The sequence below is a fragment of the Apus apus genome, chromosome Z, assembly GCF_020740795.1.
Source record: "Apus apus isolate bApuApu2 chromosome Z, bApuApu2.pri.cur, whole genome shotgun sequence".
Lineage (NCBI taxonomy): Eukaryota > Metazoa > Chordata > Aves > Apodiformes > Apodidae > Apus > Apus apus.
Window position 1 is genome coordinate 70,560,818 of NC_067312.1, and position 26,437 is coordinate 70,587,254.

The window sequence follows — 26,437 nt, forward strand, 5'->3', positions numbered from 1 at the left end:
ACGGGTGGATTCGCTGTGCTTGTATTTCTTTACTCACTTTACCTCAAAAGCTCCTCTATTTTATTTATTTATTTATTTATTCTATTAATACCAGAAACATAATGTTGGGTTGACAAAAAGCAGGTGTGGTAAACTGGGAGTGTTTGAAATACTTGGTAGTTCAGATGCATTAATCTGGAGTGGCTGTTTAGTTTTTTATTATCGTGGGCATGCATGGCTCTTGTTAATCCAAACAAGTCATGACATTTTGAGGGAGAGATGTCTATATTTTGTAAAGTTTCCAAAATCTGAGATTTGGGTTTGGGAAATTACTATGTATAATTCAAGGAATGTACAAAGGAAAAAGCATTTTGAAGTCTTGGATTTTTAAAGGCTGCAGAGTACTGCTTCTGTGTTCCTCTGTCAGTCTCAATAAATGTTCAGCTTCAGTGGGAGCAGAGCTAGGTGAACTGGTGATGCTTTTTTTCTTTCAAAACCACTGTGTGTTATTTCTTCCAGTACTTTACCACCATGTCACTCTAGTAATTCTAAATGTGAGGCTTCAGATATCCTCCTTTTATAATTCATATTTCTGGAACACTCTGCCTTACAAAGAATCAAGAACCAATGTCAGGAATTAAAAAGGGGGGGAGGAGGGTGGAATAAAAATAGAAAAGCCTACTGTGATTTCAGTTCATTCTGACTCTTGTTCCCTACTCTGACCTGTTTCCATCTGGGATGCGTGCAGGTGGATTTATCCTGCTGTCTGTGTCTCTCAGGAGTTGTCCAGGCAGGCAAGGCAGTTCAGCACAGAAGCTGCTCTTGACCTTTCTCTTTCAGCTGTTACTAAATGGGCCCCTGGAGGTGAACCAGCAGAGGTGCCTCTCCTTGCAGTTGGGCACCTGGCCAACCATCTGCTGACGTGAACACTCTCCCCTTGAGAAGTGTTGGAAAGATGATGTTGCTGCCACCCAACTGCTACATCCCCCCTCCTGCCACATCCCCCCCATCGTCCTCAAGGGCACCCTTGTGTGAGCAAATGCTACTCGTGTAACCAGTGGAATAGGATTGGCCACCGCAGCAATTATTTTTGTTTCCCCTCTCATATTACCTGGGCTCCTCTCAGCACACCAACTTATTGCTCTCTTTACACTCTGGGCTCACTGCAGGCAGTAGGACGTCTCTACCTTCGGCTCCAAGGTCAGTTTGACTACCTGTATTTTTCTTTTCTAGCCTGAAAAGGTAGCATTGCAAACATGAGGGTTATTTAAAAACGAATCCAAAGCACCACAAGACGTGGTGTAATTTGGTTATAATTTATTAATTCACATAACTACTTGGTGGAGGAAAATTTGTGTCAGCCCACTGGAAATGCTGACCCTGTTACCTGAAGTAACAGTTCAATTAGGAAAAAATAAGTCCCTCTGCAGAGGGACAAGTTCAGAAAAAAATTATCTCTAATTCAGTATGTTTTTTGTGATTGTGATTGTAGATCCTCTGCACTGTGGAAATTAAAGTGTTATACTGTAAAATACTGTCAGAAGGGCAAGAACTCCCTGCAGTCTAGTTGGGTTTTGGTAGGAGAATTTGGGCTTTGGACTCTGACCAGTTCGGGTCTGACTGGTCAGACTTCCAGCTAAAAATCATATTATTACTAGGGAGTAGTTGCTAGGGGGTAGCTGACTGATCTATGAAGAGTCACAGTCTTTTCTGTGTCTTTTCTCTATCTTTTTTAGTTGTATGAATCTATTAATAGATTAAATAGTGTGGGGTTTTAATTTTTTTCCCCCAAATTACTAGATTTTTATAACCATTCACTAACCTGTGGCATTGCAAGGAGAAAGAAACTAAACTTCAGTTGATTTTTCATAGAGATATTCCATGCTGTGATTAAGGCACAGTTAGAACAGTGTCTGCTCTGGCCTTGTTTCTGTGCTCTGGAGAATGTATCTTAAGCACAAACTAGTCAATAAGGGTCATTTCTTGCTCCGGGTGGGCTATGGGAAGCTGAAAAAAACCCACCAATGTTGCCTTATGAAATATAATAGTTTAATTTATATCTTATCCTCTCTGCATGTAGAGTGATACAGCATACCAGGAGCAATTTAAACTCTTCCAAAAATGGTCTCTTATGCATGTAGTCGCTTGTGACATTTATTGCAGAGGTTTCTAAGGTGCCAGCAACTTCCATAGACGGGCAGAGAAAACTTTCCACTGGCATCTGTAGGCTTTAGGTCAAGCTAAAGATGACTCAAAGGAATTACTTCTCAAATATAAAAGACCACCCTCCTTCTCCTTCCATCAGGTGAAAGTTCAGCTAGCTGCAGTGACACCGTTAGCTGAAGGGCTTAACAGTTTGAGAAATGTGTACATATTATGTGTGACTGGGAGCCTGTGTGAACCTGAGCTGTGACTCTGCCATTCCTCTAAAATGTCGTTCAGGATCACATGGTGTGGCCATTAATACCACCCCCTGACATGGTTCAAATATTTAATCTAGTTCTATTTCTAGAAATGTCACTGTAACCCCTGTGCCTTCCTTCCCTCTTGGCACACGTGCTGTCTGGTGTGAAGTACAAGATAACTGATACCTGGTTTCAAATATCTTAAGACAAAAATGGACCTGACAACTTCCTCTTTAAAATAACATTAAGAAAGTAAAGCATTACTAGCAAAATAACTATTTTTTAAAATATTGCTACTAGTAAAGTTTGCAAGTTCCTCAAAGGGTGAAGAGGCAGTTTGTGCATTTCTGATTATTAACTCTCCTCCAAAGTTCCTGGAGGGGGATGCAGTATCTTCACCCATCTGCCAGCCACAGGATCCCCGTGTGCAGTGGGACACGGCTGAGGCACTCCAAGCACAGCAGCAGCTGTGAATCAAACGTCCTGAGGACTCTTCACAGCATCCCACCACAGCAGCAAGGGAAGTTTTGCTATGTCAGAGTTTTCTTAACTTTCTTAACTGTCAGAGTTTGATTTGAAAAAAGGGTCTTTTTAGTGCTGGCAAGGGTCCTGCTGTACAAAAGCCATATTTCTTCTGGAGATTACCTTCACCCTTACCAGAGATTTTAGTCCAGGTATATCACGAATAAGAGGGAAACTAGTTTAAGTCCCTTAAATAAGCATTCTCCCTTTTTTTTTTTTTTTTCCTTTTCATCCTGGGGTTCAAACTGTGGTTACAAAGAGCCCCTCCACCTTAATGATACTTGGAATCCTCTGGGCTGTTTCTCAGGCAGCACCAGATTCACAGTAATTACTTCTGAATCCCACTGCTGCCTTTTGTCTCTGCCTTCTGTGTGTGGTAGGTGATACCTATATTAAAATAAATTTTTAAAACCAAAACACATTCCTGGAAGGATATTAATGTCCTGAAGGCTGGTTACAGCTGCCTACAGCAGAGAGATAAAGGCTATGACCTCTAAGATCATGACCTTTCAGACAGGGTTTGCTGAATCACCGGCCAGAAGTCATCACGGCATATGGGAATATTGCTTTGGCAAAGGCAAAACCAACCTGACTCTGAAGTTGATTACCCTGTCTCTGTGGTGCTGATGTGGTGAAAGAATAGGAATGAAGAAACCTACATGATGTGCAGCTTAGTGGCTGTTATTTACACTAGTGTTGCATTTCATAGAAAGATAAAATGGTTTGGTTGGAAGGGACCTTAAAGATCATCTAGTTCCAACTCCCCTGCCATGGGCAGGGACACCTCCCTCTAGATCAGGTTGCTCAGAGCCCCAATCAACCTACTCTTCAACACTGCCAGGGATGGGGCAGCCACAACTTCCCTGGGCAACCTGGGCCAGTGTCTCATCACCTTCACAGTCATATATCCATAGCATATATCCACAGTCATAATATCCAAGCTAAATCTTCCCTCTTCCACTGTAAAGCCATTACCCTGCATTCTAGCACTACAAGCCCTTGTGAACAGCCCCTCCCCACCTTTCCTATAGCCCCTTCAGGTGAAGGTGCTATAAGGTCTTTCTGGAGCCTTCTCTTCTCCAGGCTGAACAGCCCCAACTCTCTCAGCCTGTCTCCATAGCAGAGGTGTTCCAGCCCTCTGATCATCTTTGTGGACCCCTCTGGACTCGCTTCAGGAGCTTCATGTCCTTCCTGTGTTGGGGGCTCCAGAACTGGACATGTTACTCTAGGTGGGTCTCATGACAGTGGAGTAGAAGGAGAGAAACCTCTCCCTTGACCTGCTGGCCATGCTTCTTTTGATGCAGCCCAAGACACAGTTGGCTTTCTCTCAAGTCCTTCTCCTTGGGGCTGTTCTCAACCCATTCTCTGCCCACCTTGTGTTTGTGCTTGGGATTGCCCAACCCAGGTGATGGGCCTTGCACTTGGCCTTGTAGAACTTGATGAGGTTGGCACTGGCCCACCTCTCAAGCCTGTCGAGGTCCCTCTGGGTGGCCTCCCTTCCATCCAGAGTGCTGACCACACGACACAGGTTGGTGTCACCAGCAAATTGCTGAGAGTGTACTTGATCCCACCATTCCACTCACCATTAACCACCACTGAGCCACAAGATGACTTGTAAGGAATTAATCAAAACTGTTCAGTGCAGGAGGAAACCTGGTGCATGGAGGATACACAGCAGCTCTTTCTGAGCCATTGCTTTGCACTTCTCTCCTGTACAGCAGTATTTTTGCTTTCCCCAAGTGACAGTACAAGTACAAATGACCTTGGAAATAAAACTTTGTTTCCAGTAACAAATTCTGGGCTGTGCTCCATGCCCTGGCCTTGGGCAAAAGACAGGTGTAATCCAGCAGGCATACAAAAGACATCTTAAGTAGTTATCACGAGGCAAAGCCAGTATCCAAAGTATGAGCAGAATGACATAATAAGGGGAAAATGTGCAAGGCAGTTCTCTGAGCATTTAGTGAAGCTGTTAAGATTCAAATACCAGGAGCCTTCCAAGTGTCTTGCTGCACCGTTGACCAATAAGAAACAAATCCAAAACCTTCCCTGCCACTTTACCTGTAGAAAATCCATCTGATGCTGGACACCAGCTGAGACATGATATCTTACCCTCCATGTTTATCAGTTAAAGAATGCCCCATTCTGGGCACTGCTGAAGACAATGTTATCTGCAAAGGAGTAGAAAACATGTGTTGTAAGTGCTGGGTGACAGTAGAGGATCAACCCCAACCATGCTTTGGAAAAGCAGGAGATAAATTACTTCAATAGGACCACTGCATGAGAGAGAGCAACCTGGGCTCTCACAGTGGGGAGATGGTGAGCCAAATCCAGGAGTGATGGCAGGCGCAGCAGGAGTAGATGCTCCTTCCCAGCTGCAGCACAGGTGAGAACCACAGTGCTCACAAGGTCCAGGTTTTCTATTTCTGCCATCTGCTAAGGGGTTTGAGAAGCTCATCCTCCTACCTGGTTTTCCCTGCCTGCTCTTCTGTCAGTGCTGCCCTGCCCAGTGGACTGGAGCTAATGCTCCAGTCTGTTCCCCCGCTGCAAAATACCAGTTCTCATTTATTCCTTTGGGACTGTTGTGCCTCCTGCTGTGTCAGCTTCTTCTGAGCTGCACACAGAAGATATGTGGTGCTCCAGCTGCATCACAGACTTGCACTGAAACAGCTCAGTTTAGAAGACATCTCTGCATGTTTCTCACCCAATTTGCTGAAATCACTATGGCACCAAACTAGCAGTGAACAAGCTCTTCTGAGTCCCATTCCATTTTTCCATTCCATTTTGAAAAAGATAGTCTTAATAGTATCAGAGTGTCATCTGAGTGACACATGCTTGAGGTCTCATGCCATGAATCCTAGGAATCTTGTCAAAATCTATAAAATAAAATTATTAAGATATATGCCTCCAAAAAGGTGTTGTGTCCAGTTCCACAGAAATTAGACCTCTTTTGGACAACTGTAGAAGAGATGTTCACAGAATGAAAAACCAGTGCAGGTTTAGTTGAGGCTAATTCTGCCTTATGTGTTACTGAAGGAAAGTCCAAATTCAAACGCAGCTTGTGGTGCACTGAAAGAACTTGAAACTTTGGTTGGTGCAGAAAGGTTGCAGGGTGGCTCTTAACAGAGAGGAAAATTTTAAGTAGCCAACCATAAATCATAACTGGGAAATATTTAAGTATATTTGATCTGTACATTCAGACTTGTTATGACCATTACTGGCACGAAAGGACCTTTCTGGTATCAGGAGGATATTGAGGATAAAACAAAATGGAAACAATTCAGGGTAGAGCTGACAGGTGATTAATAAATTTGAAAATAGGATTTAAAAACTGATGGAGTGACATTAAAAAGCTAGTTATTAAGTAGCTATATATGGAAAGAATAAGGAGTAGAAATCTCAAAGCAAATTGACATAATTACCAAGGCCAGTGAATCAATGCAAGAAGAAAAAAAGAATGCAAGACAGAAATAATAGAATAATTTTATTTATTTTTTTAACTCAAGTTTATTAACTGTTGGAACTCCTTTATCTTCTCCATATATTCTTCTCCACTATCTTCTCCCCTATATTCTGTCTGGCTAGTTTTGAATGTTTTCCTAATGCAGGTGTTTTCCTTCCAGCACACCTGATCAGCATAGGTAAGCACTCAGTTCCTTTTCCAGGGTTAAAACTGGGAATCACAAATGTTCTTCTCATCTTGAAAATTTATTCCTTCCTCTTTCCAGCTGTGCCATGGTGGCCCTATAGGCCATGGATTTTCTATCATCATGAGCACAAGGAAAGCCCCTTAGGAAGATCCTACAAAAGAAAAGTGTGCATTTTCATTTTTTAGACTGGGCAGTGGTTAAACATTCCCGATGAAAATGAAATCCTTACAGTAGAGGCTCAATGATAGTCTGCAGGAAAACCTGAATCACAGCATGGTATTTCTGGTAAAGTGCTGTAGGAAAACCCTACGGCTCTAGCGACACCCTTGGCTGGGATAATTACATTTCTCTGAATCCACAGAGGTTGTGATGGTGCAAACTTACTGTTAGGGCAGGTTGACATTTTCTGCAGGGACAAAAACCAGCTGAATATGTTAATGATTTGAGGTCAGATTTGACAAATAGCTTTGATGGAATTTTTTTAGTTTGAAAGCATTCCGTTCAGACTCTTTCAAAACGGATCTTTTTGAAACGTTTCTTTCGAAGCATTACTTAGAAATCGCACTGGTTTTGGAGAGGAGGGAAAAAAAAGAAAGGCAGAACAAAAAGGTCTCGTTTCCTGTCAGATGAGGTGTCTTGCTGACAACATAAAAACTTTGTTTGCTGAACTTGTACACCAGGTTTTTGTGGAAGTTTGTTTGAGCTGTTTTGATTGTACGTGGACTACCTGTGCAAGGCAGAACACGGGCTCAGTTTGTGCTGCAGAATCGTACACATTTATAATCAGAACCACAGCCCACCCTTGTGGCAAGAGGTGTTTATTGAATTAGGAGTTACACCCTTTTGATAAAAAAAAAGGATTACAGTCACCTTTCCACAGCAGTCCAGATGATGTTTTTCTTCTCCTAAGAAATTCTAACTTTCATGTTCTCCTAGACCCTTTGCATTTGACAGTCACAAAAGATGGTCCCTGCGATGGCAATGCCACGCTGCAGTCAGAAGGTCCTACCTCAGGAGCACAGAAGACGAGGCCAGCTGTCATCTCCCAGTTCCTGCAGGCAGCAGCCACGTGATGCTGTGATTGATGCTTGTCAGGTCACCTTCTCAGCAGAGTCACCTTTTCTGCAGGAGTGACTGGTTTTAAAAAGCTGGGGCACTTACTGGTAAAGACAGAAACTGAACTTCTCCTTACAGAACTGCAAAGTTTGGGGAAGAAAATGTTAGGATGAGGAGTGCTGGGCTTCAGTTGTAACAAGAGATGTGTAGTTAAACATTGTTTTTTATTTAAAAAAACAAAAACAAAACAACCAAAACCAAAGAAGTCTATTTTACTCTGATTTATTTAATTTTTTTTAGGTAGTTAACCTACGCAGTCTGCAGCATCTCCAGTGTTGGAGGCTTTTAGGAGCTGCTACAGAAGCATCTGTCAGGTAAAGCAGAGCTTGCTCCAGGGTAAGGGAAGCCTTTTCTGTCATGCAACAAAGCAAGAATGTCCTGGGGGACAAGGCATGCAGCCACAATGTAAGATAACATGGCCAAAAAGAAAAACTATTTAAGTTATGAGACTTAGTCAGAACTCAAAAAGAAAAAAAAAATTTCATGAGCATAAAATCCGTCTTTTATCCGATGTCCAAAAGTCGGTGATTCTGTCCCAAAGTACAGGCCCATTTAATGTAAATTTGTAAAATTGTAACATAAACTTGTAAAAAATGTAAACATTCCTTCCCCCTTTTAGGGAGAGGAAACCACTGACACTGCTTGAGCAAGGTAGGAGTGGACAATGAACCTGTCCATGCCTAGAGGTTCTGCTCTAGGGGTTAAAGCTCAGCATTGCATGTCCAGTCAAAGACAGGCATAAATAAGTGAGGGACTCACACTCACTCTGCAGAACTAAGATACAGTGTCCCTCTATTTCCCAGATCAGCTGTGGCACAAAGCCTTCACCATTTGAGTTACCAAGGAAGTGTCTTTGCCTTTTCAAAGTGGTTCCTTTTCCCCCAGATTCATCTATTTCTTTTTCTAGGTAGTTCACTTCTCTTTCTGTTCACGGGCTGTGATTTCTGTTACAAGCCCATTCAACCCTGTGTAGTTCTGCCTGACAGTCCTGGATGCCAAGCTACCTGCAGCCACCCAGGGTTATTGCTTGCACACTACATTTTGTAGGTCTGCTCTGCTCAGCTGCTTTCAGGATCAGGCTCTCTCTTGTCCAATAGCTTACTGCAAGGGTAAAGGGAAGGATACCAGGAGCACTGAATCAGTAGATAAACAACATTTAGCTTCTATTAGCTTTGGCAAGCACAGTTTGTCTCCCAAAGAAATCACAGAGAGCAAGAAATCCCAGACTACATCATCACACTGATCCAGAGAGCACCTTTCTGGCTGGGACATTGCTTCTATCCTTTGTACATCCTTGATCATTGGAAAAGGTTCAAAGGCAGAAAAATAAGCAGCCAACAGCTGCTGTTGGAGCTCTCCCCTCACACTGCATTAGTAAAAGGAACAGAGGTTATGTGAAAGCAGCAAACAGCACAGCACAGCCTTGCCAGCAGACCCATGACACAGCTGCATATAATGACCTGTCCGTTGGCTTTGCCTTTAGGCTGTGGTACACACTGTAGTCAACAGGTGCCCTGCCCTTGTTACTTCTCAAGCATTATAACTACACTGTTGGTGTCTTGTGCTTCTTTGTAAATACACACTGCACATGATTCCTCTAATTTAATCAAAAGTAGGGACCAGATTTGTCCCTTGAAGTGACAGAGGAATTAGAAGCTCCCCAAAAAAACAGCCTGCTGGAGATGTTGAGTGCCTGGGGCTGTGGAAGTCATAATGTCACTGTATCCAAGGGGATTTTGATAAAGATTCTCCTTTTCAGGACAGGATTTTGACAGGCAGCAAATTGCTTGCAGTGAAGATGGCACCTGTGAAACAGAACTATAAATACACAGAGCTGATAGGAAAATACATGTATTGTTTCTCAGACACTTTGGTATAACAATAATAGCTCTGTGCAGATTAGTCATAAGCAAATATTTCCAGAGTGTAGGATGGGGATGCTATACTGTGAAAAGGCACAAGAATCATCTGCTAAATACATAGAAAAGCAAGCAGAACAAAAACCTCCACCACAAGCCTCGTATTTGATTGTGATTTACAGACAAACATTCTCCCACTGCATTTTGGGACGGAGAAATCCTGTTGTAGTCATGACAGTCTGCCCTGCAACTGCCCTAAATGAATTCATGGAGAGACGGGAGCCACTTCCAGAGACAAAATAAGGCTACAGATGATGATCTGCCTCCTGCCCCCAGTCACACATTTCATTGTACATGAGTGCTGTGCAACTAATTCTCAAGGATTTCCAATAGCTGAGAAAATTTCAACATATTCCTAGTGGGAAAAAAAAAGGGAAGGGGGAAAAAATAAAAGGAAGGAAAATTAAATGTATGCTTATTGCATATGGAAAGTATGGAGGAGAGAGAGTAACAAAATTCAGGCAAGATAATGTTTAGCAAGATCCAGGATATGAAACAAATTGCTCACAAAGATGAAACATGCCTGTGTTTCTCATCTCACTTGTGTGACTAATGTACAAAACAAGATACTGCTTTGAAACAGAAAACCATGCAAGAAGATGAGATCTTCTTACCAAGTGAGAGGATATAGAATCAATATTGCATTTGCTTTTAGACAGGAGAGGAAAAGGCAAAGAACTACAGGGTTTGGGACTAACTAACCCAGATCTGCATTAAAACTATTGGACCTTAGAACACTTTGTTCACTGAAAATAAAACCAAATGCTTTCAGGTGCTTAGTTTAATCTCCTAAAGAACAGTGAAGAGATTACACAAACAATTACATTTTTTAAAACTTTGAAAAAACAAGTGCAGCAGCATATCCTGGGGGAAAGTTCATTTTCCACAGTTTAGTTTTAAGAATAAGCTCCTGTCAATGACACAAACTTGCTAGGAAGCAAGCTAAAGGATTCAGTTAGGCCTGAAGTAATTGAAACCATTTAAATCCTCCAGGTGTTTGGGTTAGAATTGTGTGCTCAACACAGCACCAAAAAAATCAACTGCTTTCCAACTCTAACTAAGGTACGGGTATAGAAATGATACATGTACACACACATCCATTTTCCTGAACATGCCGTGTAAGTGCAAGCCAGTAATAAAATTAATATTTTTTTCTATTACAAAGCTACAGTTAAAAATGAGGGTTTACATTGTGTGAGGTCTTACGGGTTGGCACTGGGCTGTCTTCTCTTCCAGGCATCGCATCCTCGGAGAGGAATGGCTGGCACCTTCTGCCGTCTCCTGGCTGGCCGAGCAACCACTGCTCTCTTTGCAGCCGCAGGCACGGGGGTGCTAACCACGGGGTACCTCCTCAACCAGCAAAATGTGAAGGCTGCTGTCCAGGAAAAACGGAAGCTCTTCCCTCCGAGGTAAGGACTGGGGGTGGGGCAGGGGGCTGAGGACGGAGCCCTGTTGGCTGGGCCAGGAGCAACTCTTAACACCTGGGGGGAAGGCGATCCCTACCTGGGGTGCAGACTCCTCATGTGGCCAAGCCCACGGGGCTGTGTGACCTGAGAAACAACACCCTTAGTCACCCCAGTGCTGGGCAGCACCAACAATGGCCTGCAAGACCAGAAAGCAGTGATGTGAGACAGCGACAATGCTCAAAAACACTCACTGCTGAACAATGACAAGCCTAAGAAATATCTAAAATTGTAGGAAAGGCACTCTATTAGTCCTTATTTTACCTCATCAGCTATCGAAGGCTTTGCAGCTCAACCTATTGATCTGGCTGAGTATACAGGCTCCACCACTAGGAAATGTGAAAATATTTCCAAAATGCAAATAGTAAAGAAATCTCCCATATAGCTGTTGTACTTGAAATACCCCCAATTCTGTTACAAACTGTCTGGCTGGTAATTAGAAACTAATTATCAACCTTCTTCTCTGTAGGTTGACTTTGCTAGCCATACTTGTAAAAAAAAATACAGTTCAGGCCCTGACAGACTTTTTGTTTATTTGTTTGTTTTTAAGTAGTGAGTTGTATCCTAATTAAAATATGTTATTCTAGAAATAACAGGGTTGTGGGTAAAGCAAATAATTACCAGTGCAGGGTAAATGTGGTCTGACTCAGCCGTAAAAATGCCTTACGAAAGCATAACTTCTTTATTTTTCCTGGCTTAGTACACTATGCAGCCTCTGTAAATGATAAAGCCATTTAAGCAAACGCAGATATTGTAGAAGCATGAGCTTCACATGGATCAGGGAGTCCCAGTGATGTCCACTAAGCCCTGCTGACTGGGTGCTGAAGAACTAAACTTAATTCCCTTCTTACTTGAACAAAAACAATGTTAGAGCTCTTGTATTTCTGAATAAGAGTGTCTCAGCAGAGATTTAATGAGGCTTAGTACACTCTCAGGGTTGACTGGGATTCACTTTCCTGAGGGCCCTGAGCAGCAGAAAGCTGCCATTGCCGGGGGGTGTCGTGGCCCACCAGTGCAACACGGGGTACTCTCAGTGGCCTGAGTCTTTCACCTTCCTAAGATTTTATGCAACGCATAAAATCAAGGACAAATTGTACCTGTGAACCATGCTGTGCAGTCTGTACCTCATGGTCCCTTTAACAGTTTAATGAACTAGCAAGGATTACTCTTGAGAGGTGCCACACTAACTGCTTGGGGTTCTTCCCCTCTGCAGTGCCGACTATCCCGATCTCCGCAAGCACAACAACTGCATGGCTGAGTGCCTCACCCCGGGCATTTACTCCAGGTTGAGGGACAAGATGACTCCCAATGGCTACACCCTGGACCAGTGCATCCAAACTGGGGTTGACAATCCTGGCCACCCTTTCATTAAAACTGTGGGCATGGTTGCAGGTGACGAAGAATCCTACGAGGTAAGACATTCCCACAACACTGTTGTATTTGGTTCAGTTTTCCTGGTATTGCTCACAAGAGCTCCTTGGATGAAGATAGATTCCCGGTAGGGTATGTTCTGCCAAGATAAATTGTATCCCACAGAGTACATAAGGGGCAAGCCATGTGCATAAAGATTTTTTTTTCCCTACTCTTCCACATTAGGAAACACATGAACATGAGGTGTTACTACAAGTGCCCTCTCTGCTGCAATTGAAGTTAATAAAATGTACCTGCTTGGGAGCAGCTGCTACCTGCCTCCAGCGGCTGCCCTCCTTCCTACGACTAAACTTAGTTTATGGCAAAGCTATGCAACTCTGAGACACACAAAATAAAGGTAATGTGGAAATTATGTTGTGGAAAAGAAGAGGCAGAAGTGAAACAAAAATGTCTTCTGGGAAGTGCCAGACATCATTAAGCCACAGCTTTTGGATCATGATGAAAGCTGAAGACAGACAGCATTAGGATGGGCAGGTTTATTTAATTCTAGAGTGAGGAGGAGAAGAGAAAAAGAGTAGAGAATCCTTATTTCTATTGACCTCTGTATTCTGCTTCCTTCAGCCCACTATACAATGGTACCTTTTATTGTACAGTCTCCCAATAACACCCCAGACACTGGGCTGCTGAGGATGGACTGGGACATCTGGCATTCCAGACTATCAGCTCCTCTTGTTCAGTTTACTCATTTAGATGTGCTACTGCTCCTTATCTGCATGAAGGTGTGATTGTGATCCCTGTTGACACACCTGGGCCTAATAGCTCTTATGAGGTCTATTATCCCATGGCAGTGAAGACCTAGGGTACTCCTGCATGACCTAAAAACAAGAGGCCAACTGCCAGGGGAATCTGAGTGTGTGTTCTGGTTTGTAATACATCCTGAAACCTAACCTGGTTCCCACCACATCCAGTGCCTTTCTGTGGTAACTAGAGGAAGCTTGTAACTAATCACAGAATCCTAGAATGGTTGGGGTTGGAAGTGACCTCAAAGGTCATCTAGCTCCAGTCCCCCTAACTAAGTAAGGTGCGGTTGCACCTTCTTTTTGTTATGAAGATGAGCAAATGCTGCAGAGCACTATGTAGGTCAAAAGCACCCCCTCTTTCATATTTACCCTATTTGCATTTGCAAAGCCCCCTTTACTCTGTCATGCAGGGGCCTGTGACAGGGGACTTCTCCCATGGGTGGAGCATTTAAGTGTTTCTGTGATGTTGCAGACTCTTTCTAGATTCTCTTGACTCCGTAGGTGTTTGCTGAGATTTTTGACCCTGTCATTAAAGCAAGACATAATGGCTATGATCCAAGGACAATGAAGCACCACACTGACCTGGATGCATCTAAGGTAGGACTGAAATACAATAATGAGGCAATAAAGGCTCAGGGCTACTTCTTACAGTGATGATATTGTAGATAATATAACTTTTATTTTTCCTGATCCAACTCCAGAGACAGTAATTTTAAGGTTAAGGACACTGGGATGCCACTCTTGGCCCTAACAGCAAGACAGTACCATCCCTGCCTTGCTTCTAGCTGTACTAAGCATTGGGGCCACAGTCTCCCTTGGCACTGTGGGTCTCTTCATGAGCCCACAGAGAGTCTTGTGTCCAAGGATTGGAACAAAAGCAGGAGCTGACTCCACTACGCCCACATACCTGTTGTCAAACCTTACCTGCTGCTTAGTATTTCCTTTATAGATCAACTATGCTGTGGTTGAGAATCCTCTTGGGCTTTCCTCTTGTGAAGGATCTTTTGTGCTTGGCCCTCTGCCTCTGCCCATATCCATGTTTCCAAAAGCCATGCAGACTCCTTCGTACTTGCGGACCACAAAGGGCTAGCCAGTTATGCTGCCACATTCATTCCAGCAAAGAAACTTATTGCTCCTAATAAATCCTCCTGGAGTCTCTGAGACTCAGAAGGGATCCTGGCATCCTGAGTGCCTCATGGAGAGGTGTGGGCAGACAGATGCCCTTCTTTACGTGCGGTGGGGCTTGCGTTTTGTTGGGTTTTTTTAATGGTGGAGTACCACGTGTTGGGGGGGAATGTGTGTGAACTAATGGCATGTCCCTCCAGATCACCCACGGTCAGTTTGACGAGCGCTACGTCCTCTCCTCGCGGGTGAGGACAGGCCGCAGCATCCGGGGCCTCAGCCTCCCTCCCGCCTGCACCCGGGCAGAGCGCCGGGAGGTGGAGAACGTGGTGGTCACTGCGCTCTCTGGGCTGAAAGGAGACCTCTCTGGGAAGTACTACAGCTTGACCACCATGACCGAGAGGGAGCAGCAGCAGCTCATCGACGTAAGTGCTGTGCTGGTGTAAGGAGGTGCTGACATCACCTCCGCTTCTTCTCGTTTATCCTGCCTTCATCTTCCTTTGGGGCACATGCTGCCCTGTGTGGCTGAGAAGGATAATCACAGCAGTAACCCAGTTGTTAATCATAGAATCATCCTGGCTGGAAAGGACCTTGAGGATCATCAAGTCCAACCATAACCTAAATCCCCCTACCATAACCTAATTTACCCGTTCAGTGCTTAAATCATGTCACTAAGCACTTTATCCACGTTTCTTTTGTATACTCCCAGGGATGATGACTCCACCACCCTCCCTGGGAGGGCTTGTCGATATTTTTTATGTAATGGCAGATTAGCTAGGGTCTATATTTTGGCTATGCACAGAACGGTGCAGGTCCAAAATGTGGAGTTACACTCCAGGTAGAAAGATCTGTGTCAAATCAAATATGTATGGCTGCTGCCACCTCTTTGGACAAGTAACAAATTAAAATTCAGGATCTTTTCTTGCTCATTTCTTTGAGCAAAAATGGTATTTTCTGTATTAATAACCATTCTAATACAAATACTACATTGACATAATCAAAAGGTATTATCTCTATTCTAGACTGTCAGGGTGGGGGAGCTTTGGTTGTAATTCCTTTATGTTAAAACTACACTAATTCAAATTTCCTCAAAATGGCTTTAGCCACCTGCACTCAGGTGACCTTTGCCCAGTCCTGCAATTGTGTTTAAGGACTTGAAGTAACATAACAAGAGTTTTCATTGTCACAGAAATGGAAGCACAAGGATTTTATTACAGATTTTTGTCACAGCATGTGGTATGACAAACAAACCTTGAATGAGTATGTGAAAGACCCAAAGGAATGGCTGTACCCTGTTGGCCATATTCATGGCACATTAATCCATTACACCGACCAAAAGGGAGCTGATGAAGTCTATTTATAACCCTGGAACTAGGTGTCACAGTCTGGATTAACCAAGAGTTAAGAATTGATATAAGGTCAGTTACTTTTTTGATTGAATGTCCTTGGCAATATGTTTATTGACAAGATGTTGATGACCTACTCTAGGTTTTATTTCATTGCCTTTCGCAGCAGGAGTGGGCTCCTTAGAAAGCAGAGGTTAAAATAGGAGCATAGAGAATATGATTTCTTCATGGTTTATAGCTAAATCCTTTGGGAATCACTGATCCAGCATTTTATCTTGGGGTTTTTTGTTTGTTTGTTTGTTTTATTTTGATGGTGATGAAGACTTAGAGAAATCAGGGCATCAAATGCTGTAAGCTCAGATTTCATTTTTAACTCATACCACTGCTTACCTCATCCAGTACTTTAGGACCTTGAACCCCGGTGGTATCAGGCTTTCAGCCAGCCTTTAATAAGCATCATTTGATCTCAGTAAGATCAAATCAGTGCTAGCTGAGCTTCGTTCAGCACAGAAGGCATTTGGTACTTTGCAGATTTGGGCCATATGCACATAAGGACAACTAATAGCACCCAGCTGTTTTCTTGCAAAAGGGGGAGATTGTCTTTCAAGCAAAAGTTTTGAGTGGAGCAAGCTGAGGAAGGAAATGTTGTGTCCCTGTAGTGGGCAACGAGAATCCCCTACCCATTCTTTCTGAGTGGCTGGGGTTCTGCCTCCATCACAGGGTATTCAAAGATGAAAACCCCAAATTCTATACCAAGGGAATAAAGAAATGAAGCATATCAACTTGTCTATCATGTCATATTTATTCTAGACAGCTAGCCTCATTATTCTTAAATAAACTTTAGCTTAAAAAAAAGCAAATCCACTCCCCCACCCTCAATCCCCTTCCCCTCCCAAACACTTGATATGGCAGTGTTTGAGGAATTAAGAACTAGTAGTTTTTCAGCATACTCATGAAAATCAAATACTTACTTGCTTTGAAAAAAAAAACAACAACAACAAAAAACAAACAACCCAAACCTTAATAAAAAAATATATCAAAATTATCTGGAATGTGTCAAGTTGGTGGCACAGAAAGTGCTACATTTATTAAATTAGAAATAACATTTCTGTTAAGAAACAGAACAAGTCTGTGACTCCAAAAAGTCAGGCTTAGCACTGATTTAATTCCTACCTTGACTTCATGCTCAGAATATACTGTTAAGTCTTTGTGCTGGAGAAACACTTTTTAAGAAATAGCTTTCCTTCCTTCCTTCCTTCCTTCCTTCCTTCCTTCCTTCCTTCCTTCCTTCCTTCCTTCCTTCCTTCCTTCCTTCCTTCCTTCCTTCCTTCCTTCCTTCCTTCCTTCCTTCCTTCCTTCCTTCCTTCCTTCCTTCCTCTCTCTCTCTCTCTTTCTTCCTTCCTTTCCTCCTTTCCTCCCTCCTTCTCTTTCTCTCTCTTCCTCTCTTTCTCTTTCTCTTTGTCTCTCTCTCTCTCTCTCTCTTTCTCTCTTAGAGAACTCATTGCCTTCTCTTACCTTGAAATATGTCTGTTTGCAGAAAATATCTCTGTTGCTAGCCAGGTCCCTCCAGAATACCCTCTGGTGTGTGTATGTGGTATTTGGTCCACACTTCCCATTCCTCCCTGCATTTGAAAAACATTTTTGGCAAAACATGGTCATAATACCAATGCCAGTGAGAATCTGCAAGCCTCAAGAAAATCAGCTGGATAAAGTGCTTTTAGTTTTTAGAAAAAGAAGACAGATTCACAGGCTGTACTATGTGATTTACTTGTACATTGATTGCCTTCACATACAAGATATTAGACAGCATTATACTGCTTCCTTGAATAAACTTGAATATTATTTTTTTTAAATTATTTTCTCTCTCTCTCTCTCTTCTGTTTCCCTTTGGTCCCATTTCCAGGATCATTTTCTCTTTGATAAGCCAGTGTCCCCATTGCTAACATGTGCTGGGATGGCACGTGACTGGCCAGATGCCAGAGGAATCTGGTACGTTGTGTGACATGCAGAAGCTTGTGTGGTGTTTTAAGATTGTGTTACACATCTCTTTGTTCATCCTAACCTTGCAGCCACTCTGTCCCCATACTGACAGCATGTTCAGTTTGCTTTTTAAAAAAAGTTTTCTTGCTTAATAAAAAAAAAAACAACCACAAAAAAACCCCAAACCAAAACAAACAACCAAAACAACCAAACATAATCCAGAAATGGGCAAGAGAATGGGTAAGATTCTATATTCAAGGAGCCATCCCTAACATCACCCACCCAACACAGCATCATAGGCATGGCTCCTTCTTTGAGTTCTTATTCCCATTTTTTTCCATTTCTACATAAAAATTCCTTTTGGGAAAGAGCCCATGAGTCACCATGCAGTTGGCAGAGCCCATGTTACAAAAGCAGCCCTCACACCAGGTTGTAGCCATGCAGACAGGGAGGAACAACCAGCCATTCAGCTGCAGGACACTGCTTTGCAAACTCCTGTCCCTCTCCTCGCTGCCAGGAGACAGAGCGTTACTTCAATTCCCAGAGCTGAAAGTAACCCTTAATTTCCAACTGAATTGCACAAAAATGAGATACTGAAGTTGACTCTCCTATTTTGTTCTGGGTCTGTTTCTACTTTCCCAACACACTTTCTGTGGCCAAATAACACATTTTCTGCAGAGAGAAAGGGGTATCTGTGCATACAACTGCTAGGTGGGGGCAGCTCTGCAGCGCAGAGCATCTGCATCCATCCTGGTATATACTTCTAGGCGTTACCAGACACTTTAATTCTCAAAAATTAGGCTAAAAAGGATTCCATAACAGGAACGACCTAGCCTAGCTCCTTGCCCTAGGCAGGTTCAGGACTTTTTTTGAGAGATGATGAGACTTTACATGCAAAACCATTCCAGCTGTTCTCCAAGCAGTGTCTGTCAATACTGGATCGTGCTCAGAAGCACAGCCAGTGTTGCTGCAATGAGCTAAACCTGATTGCTGTCGGGGTGCAGAGGCTATGAAACCTGATCACCTGTGAAATCTGGTGACCTGCTGGGAATCTGTGAGGATTTTTTTATTTCAACAAGCTTCAGATTAACTTCCTGGACCCCATATAAATCTGAGGAAGAGGAAAACGATGAAGCTGGGGCATCCCATTAATCATCTCTACAAACACACCGAAGTATCAACAACATAGTTGCTATCCAGGGACATCCTTAAGAAAAAAGACCTGTTTTTTTGGCTTGTTTTACATGTGAAATATCAGGCAGACTGAAAAAAATAATATGATTGGAAAGTGTATCAGTATGTCACACTGAGAAAACTTGCCTTTGTCTTGCAAGATATTGTTGTCAGAAAGAGTACACGTTGTGGAAATTATTTTGCTTGTAATGATTGCAATCCTGTCCTTGCTAAGGGCTGCAACATTATTCCCACCAACTTCATGCAATGGCATATTTTAAATGTGGCCTCCTGACGCAGTCCTTAAAGCAATGGGAGCTTGAGTTAATTAAAAGGAGAGCTGAATCAGGCCAACCTCAGACTGTCTGGAAAATTCTCCCCTGAACATTTGTGTGTGACTGAAGATGAGGTAACCAGACCTCGGGTGACGATAATGTCAGGACACAGGACGTTGACAGCTGTTCAGTGTTGCACTGGCAAATCTCAGTGCAAAACCAAACCAAACCAAACAACAAAAAGGAGGTGTGGTAAAAGACCAGATTAAACTTAGATTGTTGGTGAACTTGAACTTTAAAAATCTCATGTGTTTCAAGCCTGGTAATATTCCACTGTCTGTACAAATGACTTTGATCCCTTCAATCACCTTCTACGTGCTGTAGAAAGGCTGTTGTAGAAGACAGAGAAAGTGGAGAAAAAGCCAGGAAAAGCGACTTCAGGTTTGACTCAGCACTTCATAAACCTAGCCACAGCTGATCTGTTTGAAGCAAGAGTGGGTATCTCCAGGCATTTTCAGCTTGACTGACAAGGCAGCACCACCAGTGCTCTGTCTGGCAGCAATGTGCAGCTGCTCGGACACACACCTGGACTGACGAGTCAATCCCATGCTCCCAAGCAACACAGAGGCCAAGGGATTTGATTTAGGGAAGAATATAATTAAGTAAGGACATATTGCTTGGCCCCCGGCAGCATGTAAATGTTAGGTTTATTTTCTTAGCTGCAGTTTGTCTTCTCCCTGTGCTGCACCTGGCTATGCTCGTGCTAGAGGACAACACACACTTCTGCGCTCAGCATTGTGGCAGCATGATGTGACCAGAAAAACTGCTCTTCTTGCTGTGCCCAAGAAACCCATGTAAACTCATTGGCATGGAAGATCCAACTGGGAAAGCAGCTCAGATCCCTACATCTGCACAACGTTATCTTTCTGCGCTTAACCTCTACACAGCCCTGACTGTGGGGGCTGTGATTCAAGATACTGAAATATATTTTTCTGGGCTTGTCTTATTAAAGTTACTATTTATATTCTTTTTCTCCTCTCAACCAGGCATAACAATGACAAGACGTTTCTCATCTGGATTAATGAAGAAGACCACACCAGGGTGATCTCCATGGAGAAGGGTGGCAACATGAAACGGGTGTTTGAAAGATTCTGCCGTGGTTTGAAAGAGGTATTATCTCAATCAGTTTATTATTCCTGTTCATTTACTGCTGGGCTGTTGTCAGCACTTCTTACTGTGGCTCATACTGAACTGACATTTCCACGAGCAACAAAATGAAGTAACACTAGTCCATATACCTACACACGCTAATGCAGGTAAAGAAGGAAACATGGGCAGATTGCTAGCTGAGTTGTAGGGAAAAAGAATGTCTTTGCAGCTTTTCCATTGAAATCTTAAGCACAGGCTGGCTAAAGAAATATTCCTTTTTTTGCCATTTTGTGCCTGTGGGCTGTGACAATGCCCTAAAGCAAGTGTTGTATTTGGATTGCTTGGTTTGCTTCAATTAAGCATTTATTTGGCCCAGCCCCCTGGTTCTCATTGCTGATGCTGAGAGTGGTGTGAATGCTGCTGAGGTTATACAAAGAACATAGAGCTTAGGACCCTTTGGCTCACTACTTTTGGGGAGATACGGGGTTTTGTGATTAAAATACTAAAAACTCATAGCCAGAGCTCCTGATGTCACTATTCATAAAGACAAAAAAAGCTTCATGAGATGGGGTGTGGATTAAAAGTTTTGTCTAGACACTCCAGGTAGAGATGCTGGCTGGCTCCAGCTCAGTGCAGCCTGGTGTACTGCTCTGGCACACAAAAAGTTGCTTTAATAGAGAAGGAAGACATGGATGGCAGAAGTAAGTCCAGGAGTGCAGGTAAGTGAGCAGAGTACCAGCCTGTTCAAAGGCAAATAGACCCTTGTGATTCTTCTGTGGATAATTAATTCACCTTCCTTTCTAGAGATTTACTCATGAAAAGCATTATATACAAGCTCCTTATCATGAAAGTGTGGCTGTTTATACTGGGCATTTAGAAGTCATGTGTCCTCCCCCAGGAGTCATGGCATCACCTTGAAAATTACACAAAACCCAACTTCAGCTGCTTTTGTTTGCCTTGTAGTGTTTCAGTCCTTTGGGCTTGTGTGTTGCACATTTGCTCAAAAAAAACCCTGCATGAAATGGGTGGAAAAAGCCATATTCTTATGTGAAGATATGGCTTCATGGGCTAAGGTTATACCAAAACATCACCACAGGGAGCTTTAGACAAAGTGATAAGTAGTCTGCAAGCCAATGGTTGTGAGAAAATGATGAAGAAAACCTTGTAATATGCACTGGGAGTCTTGGTACCAGATGAGTGCAAACATTTGCATCAGATGCAGACCAGACTGTACTCAAGTGTAAAATTATGCACCTCCACTAGTGTTAGTGAAGCTCATCATCAACACAGACACATGGAGAAAAGAATCTCAGCTATAAGCAGACATCTTAAAAGAAGACATTTGTATGCTGCTCTTTTATTTTTGCCTTTTTTTTTTTTTTTAAATCTGTCACAGGTGGAAAGATTAATTAAAGAAAGAGGCTGGGAGTTCATGTGGAACGAGCGTCTTGGGTATGTCCTGACCTGTCCTTCCAACCTGGGAACTGGTTTACGTGCTGGAGTCCATGTCAAGCTGCCCAGGCTTAGCAAGGTACATAAATCATTTAAAAGGCCAGTGACATGAGTCAGCTCTTCTGATCTATAAAAGAACAAATGAAAAATGACAGCTTACAGTGATTGCACATTAGCATGATGTGTAACAAGGTCCCTGGGATAATGCACAACTAATGGAGCATACTTTTATTCTGCAAATTATTGTATTTGTTATGCAAATTAATCTACTCAGCAGACAGCCACCAAGACAGGCTGTAAGCCAAGGGCAGAGAAAAGTATCCATCTCTGCCTGTCTTTCTGGAGATGCTATTAAGGCATGGATAACAGCATTGCAAGAATTCAGCGCAATATGCCGGGTAAAAGGCAACAAGCTCAAACCTGTTTCTTCTGATAGGATCCCAGGTTTCCGAAAATCCTGGAGAACCTGCGTCTGCAGAAGCGTGGAACTGGTGGGGTGGACACAGCAGCTGTAGCAGACGTGTACGACATCTCCAACCTGGACCGCATGGGTCGCTCTGAGGTAACCTGTTGGGTTTTTGTGGGTTGTTTTTTTCCTTGCTTTTTAGCTCAGATCTGTCCTGATATGAGTCAGTTTCCCTCTGGCTGGGTTCACTCCACTGACCTCAGCTGGCCTCTAGCAGTTTTTACTCCAGATGAATCTAGACCAGTGCAAAAAGAAAAAGTATTAGTGTGCATGAAGTGCTTGACAAGTATTCCTGTTATGGCAATGAAAAAAACCCAACCCTGAGCAAGTTCCACAAGCGTGACTTGTTTTTACCACGTGCTGAGGATCTCCACTGAGAGCATGAAGGTGCTGGGAACATTTAGTACCATGCATCCCTCAGGATGTGATGTTTCTCAGCATCACAGCACAAACTGTTAGACCTGCCAGCCTGCTGGAGTGCCCAGCCATGAGACCAGTGTCTGGTGGTCTCTGTAGTGGAGGTGAGACATGTTTCTAAGCTGTACAGTGGGCAATAAACTAACTACTATACATTGGGTGGTACCTGCTGCAAGATGCCAGGGAAAGGAGGAGGGATCATGTCCTAACCCACCTGGAGAATCAGGCACTGAAAGCAAGACTGGTTTAAGGTGTTGTATTCCTTTTAGCAGTCCTTTCACTCCAAAATAATTGAGGAGGAGCTGGGGCCATCTTCACATGTCCTGTGTGGCACTGAGCAGAGGATGCAGGAGAGCTAGGCTTAAATCAGGGAAAAAAAATTGTCAGCTCTGAGTTCTCCCTGTTGGGCTTTAGGCTACGATGAGATGGGTTCATCTCAGACATTTGTTTTGAAGCTATTTCAGTTTGAATGGTATTTGTTGTGCCAGAGTTTGGAAATGACCCTACAGCCTGGTGGTATTGTTGCTTTCCTGGGAGTCTTGGGTCCCAGACCTCATTCCAGTTCCATATTTAACTATTTTACAAAGCAGAAAAAGCTCCTAAGAGCAAATCTGCTGGAGAATGGGGCACAAACAGCTGTGTCAGAGTTCCAGCCCTCTCTGCACTAGCTCTGGCTGAGCTAAACCCTTACTCCAGGTCCCAGGCTGCAAGTCCTGTGGCACCACAACTGCCCCCCTTTCCTCACCAACACCAAGGCTGTGTTCAGCCTTGGCCACATGACAAACAACTGAGACTAAAATTTACCCTGCAAGACCCTGTAAGTCCAGTGATTTGAGCACTCTGCTAGCAGATAGGGAACAGAGGTTGCATCTTTTACTCCCCTGGTGCATGCTGTAACCTCTCAGCTATGGTCAACCAGGCAGACCCTGGTGGGACTGATGTCTCCTGAGGTCCCTTTTACTTCACCAGCAATGCAATATATGATTTGGGCTCAGATGCCAACCTACTTGCACACGTCAGGATTTGAAAGGATGCCTCTTTACCCACCAGCAAAATTTTATCACCTTGGAGGCTTTATCAACACATCAACTTGATGGCAAAAAATCATGCTGTCCAGGTGTGTTTTTCCCAAACAGCCCCAAGAGGCTTGGGCACCTTAGACCTCTAGACCTTAGGGGTGCAGTTTGGTGCTGCTGTTGGAGCACAATACCCGAGTTCAGCCTGATTCTTGGTAGGTTTTCATGACACAAACACCACCCTGGTTTACAACTGGATGCAAACTGTCTGACAGCCAGCCAGCTGGCTTCCCTTCCTTGCTCACCTTGGGTGTTCTGCCCCTGAGACACAGGTCAGCTTTTCTCTGCTTTCCTATCCAGACGTGCCCTCGACAGTCTTCAGCCAGGTGGCATCTGGGCAGGGGTCTGGAAATATTAAATTTTGGAGTTTGATGTAGGTAGCTATGTTCCTTTGGATCTAAAGCAAAACAAACATGAATGAAAAGCTATTAAGCTGTATTATTTGCATTAACAATGTGTGACTTGTATTAATACCTGAAGCATTATCATGTGCACTTTACACTAAAATAACACTAATTATACAAAAAGATTACATGGCATGTGTTCTACTGACAGATGGCCTAAGCCTGCAAATTTTTGCTTAAAATTTTGCTGAAGTCAGTGTCTCCTTGTACAGCAAGGATTCATAAGATTAAGCCAACAGATAAGATACAATCCCCACCTTGAAGATTTTGAAATCTAAATAAGACAAGACAAACTCGAGGGGACAGAAATGTTTTACTATAACACCTTTTTTATTTTTTTTAGTACACAATAAAATAAATTCCATTATGTAGTAAATGTGTTTATAGAACTGAATTATGTTCCCAAAGGTGCAAGATAAAATTGCTTGTATTTTTGCTTTGTTTCAGTTACTGGTCAATGCAAACTTAATATGAAATTCCTTTTCTCCTGGAGGCTGCAAATTCAGACCTCTGATTTCCCAACACAGCTGGTCTGTAAAAGACAATAAAATAAACTGCTAAGCCACTGAAATGCTTTATAGTAAAAACAAATCCCTTGAAAATCAGCAACTGTCACACTAAAGAGACAATGGGATTTAGTCTTCACATTCAGTTGTATCAGGCCAGTCATTAAAGGCTGCTAATGAACCATTTCAGGAAGATTAAGAAAAATCAGTGCTATAGCTTGCGGGCTAACAATACCACAGGGCCTGTGGTCCTCACATGTCACCTCCTGTGGAGAAAGTCTGCTGGGGACAAAGCACCTTGCATTCTTCAGCAACTGAAAAAGCCTATAAAGGCACCATTACCCCCTGCCATGTAGAACTGCAAATTTTGGTGCTTCTCTGGGCCTGGAGTTAATCCCATCCCTGCTAGTGTATATCAAGAGCTGAAAACAAAGGACTGACAGTTAATGTAGAGCCATCATGAGTTTAGGATGAATGTCTCTGCTCCAAAGATGTGGGTCCCTGGCTTGGCAAAACCACCCCATCAGAGCCAGCACACTAGCAGAGTAGGACATCTTTCCCCACAGCTGAGGGATGCCTGCAGCAGGGTTCATGGTCATCTGCAGGGGAATATTTGGTCCCGAGCTGTGCCTCTGAAGAAGGGTTAAGACTCGGGTTTGACCGGCTTTCTCACGCAGTCTAAAAGGCTGTGATCAAACAGGTAGTCCTGTCATGCTCCGTGTCCCAACAGCGCTCAGGGCTTGTATGAATCAGGGCAATGAGCCTGTCTTCCTTTCCTTGCACCATTTCCCCAGTCAGTTTCCATCTGACTCTGTGCTCACACAGATGCTCCTGCAAGCACAGGGGCAGTAAGGGTGTGTGAGCTGGAAAGACAAAGCATTTGCTGCATCAGCAAGCACTGCCTGGTGATGCTGAGCACTCACAGCACTGCTGGTTTCTTCATCCTCCTACATGAGTGTGTGGAGCACAACAGACTGGCACACCTGTCTGTGCCAGACGTTTCTCCTCAGTGAACACCTGGGGAAAGTCCTGCACCCTCATGGTGGTCACAGTCTTAACTTAGGCCTAAGTATTTTATGTAAGGACTTTTTATTTATTTGCTTTGTTCCTATAGGAATATGAGTAGCAACAGAATTTTGTGGAAACACGGGCGCCTATTTGAAAATTTCTGTTGCTGGCAGCCCAAAATCAGAGCAAACAGGTGGGAATTACTATGGGCTTCCACTGGACCAGCATGAGCCATGCTCTCATGCCACAGAGTGTTAAGATATCAATGCCTTGACCCACCTTACTTACAGCTTTACATTCTGTCATTGCAGTACAACCCAAATTTCCCTTCCTCTTAAAAGCATTAGATACAGCTTTTGTTACTACCATTTTTCTTCTTCTTGTAGGTGGAGCTAGTCCAGATTGTCATTGATGGGGTCAATTTTCTAGTTGACTGCGAGAAGAAACTGGAAAGAGGTCAAGACATAAAAGTGCCACCACCACTGCCTCAGTTTGGGAGGAAGTGATCTTGCTGTTGATGGTGGCAATCGATGGTAAATAAGGTTGCCATTCTGACAGAAGGACACTTCTGTATATCTCTGTATAAATTGTGTAATAAAACACTACCTGATACCTGACGTCTCCTTAGATGCCTGGCTGCACTGGCAGAAACTGACCTTTGTGCAGCTTTACTGGGATGCACCCAACACAACCACTGTAGAATGGTCTTTGTGGGGACTGCTGCCCTTTCTTGGTTGGTAATAAGAAAAATACTATCTCAATAATGCAAAAAGCAAAAATCTCTAATTCTAGCCTGCATTTGCAGTTACGGCCATACTTAAAAAGTCTCCTATGAGCACCT

General features: G+C 43.3%; 1 protein-coding gene across 2 annotated transcripts; it reads left to right on the forward strand.

The window, feature by feature from the left end:
• Nucleotides 1-1,070: 1,070 nt before the first annotated feature.
• CKMT2 (creatine kinase, mitochondrial 2) lies at nucleotides 1,071-26,208 on the forward strand. Of its 2 annotated transcripts, XM_051643693.1 has the most exons (11): nucleotides 1,071-1,179; nucleotides 7,910-7,983; nucleotides 10,825-10,997; nucleotides 12,265-12,463; nucleotides 13,724-13,819; nucleotides 14,548-14,769; nucleotides 17,594-17,679; nucleotides 20,165-20,288; nucleotides 21,664-21,798; nucleotides 22,156-22,281; nucleotides 25,983-26,208. In XM_051643693.1, the coding sequence occupies exons 3-11, from the start codon at nucleotides 10,846-10,848 to the stop codon at nucleotides 26,100-26,102; spliced, it is 1,260 nt and encodes a 419-aa protein (XP_051499653.1). In that variant the 5' UTR covers nucleotides 1,071-1,179; nucleotides 7,910-7,983; nucleotides 10,825-10,845; the 3' UTR covers nucleotides 26,103-26,208. The 2 variants fall into 2 exon arrangements, with proteins under 2 accessions (XP_051499653.1, XP_051499655.1); XM_051643695.1 differs by lacking the exon at nucleotides 7,910-7,983 and having other exon boundaries at nucleotides 1,073-1,179.
• The last annotated feature ends 229 nt before the right edge of the window (nucleotides 26,209-26,437 follow it).

Excerpts from the sequence above, each read along its gene's own strand:
- CKMT2 (XM_051643693.1), top strand. The coding sequence starts at position 10,846 with ATGGCTGGCACCTTCTGCCGTCTCCTGGCTGGCCGAGCAACCACTGCT. Across the intron at positions 10,998-12,264 it reads CGGAAGCTCTTCCCTCCGAG|TGCCGACTATCCCGATCTCC; the intron begins GTAAGGACTGGG and ends TCCCCTCTGCAG. Across the intron at positions 20,289-21,663 it reads TCTGCCGTGGTTTGAAAGAG|GTGGAAAGATTAATTAAAGA; the intron begins GTATTATCTCAA and ends AATCTGTCACAG.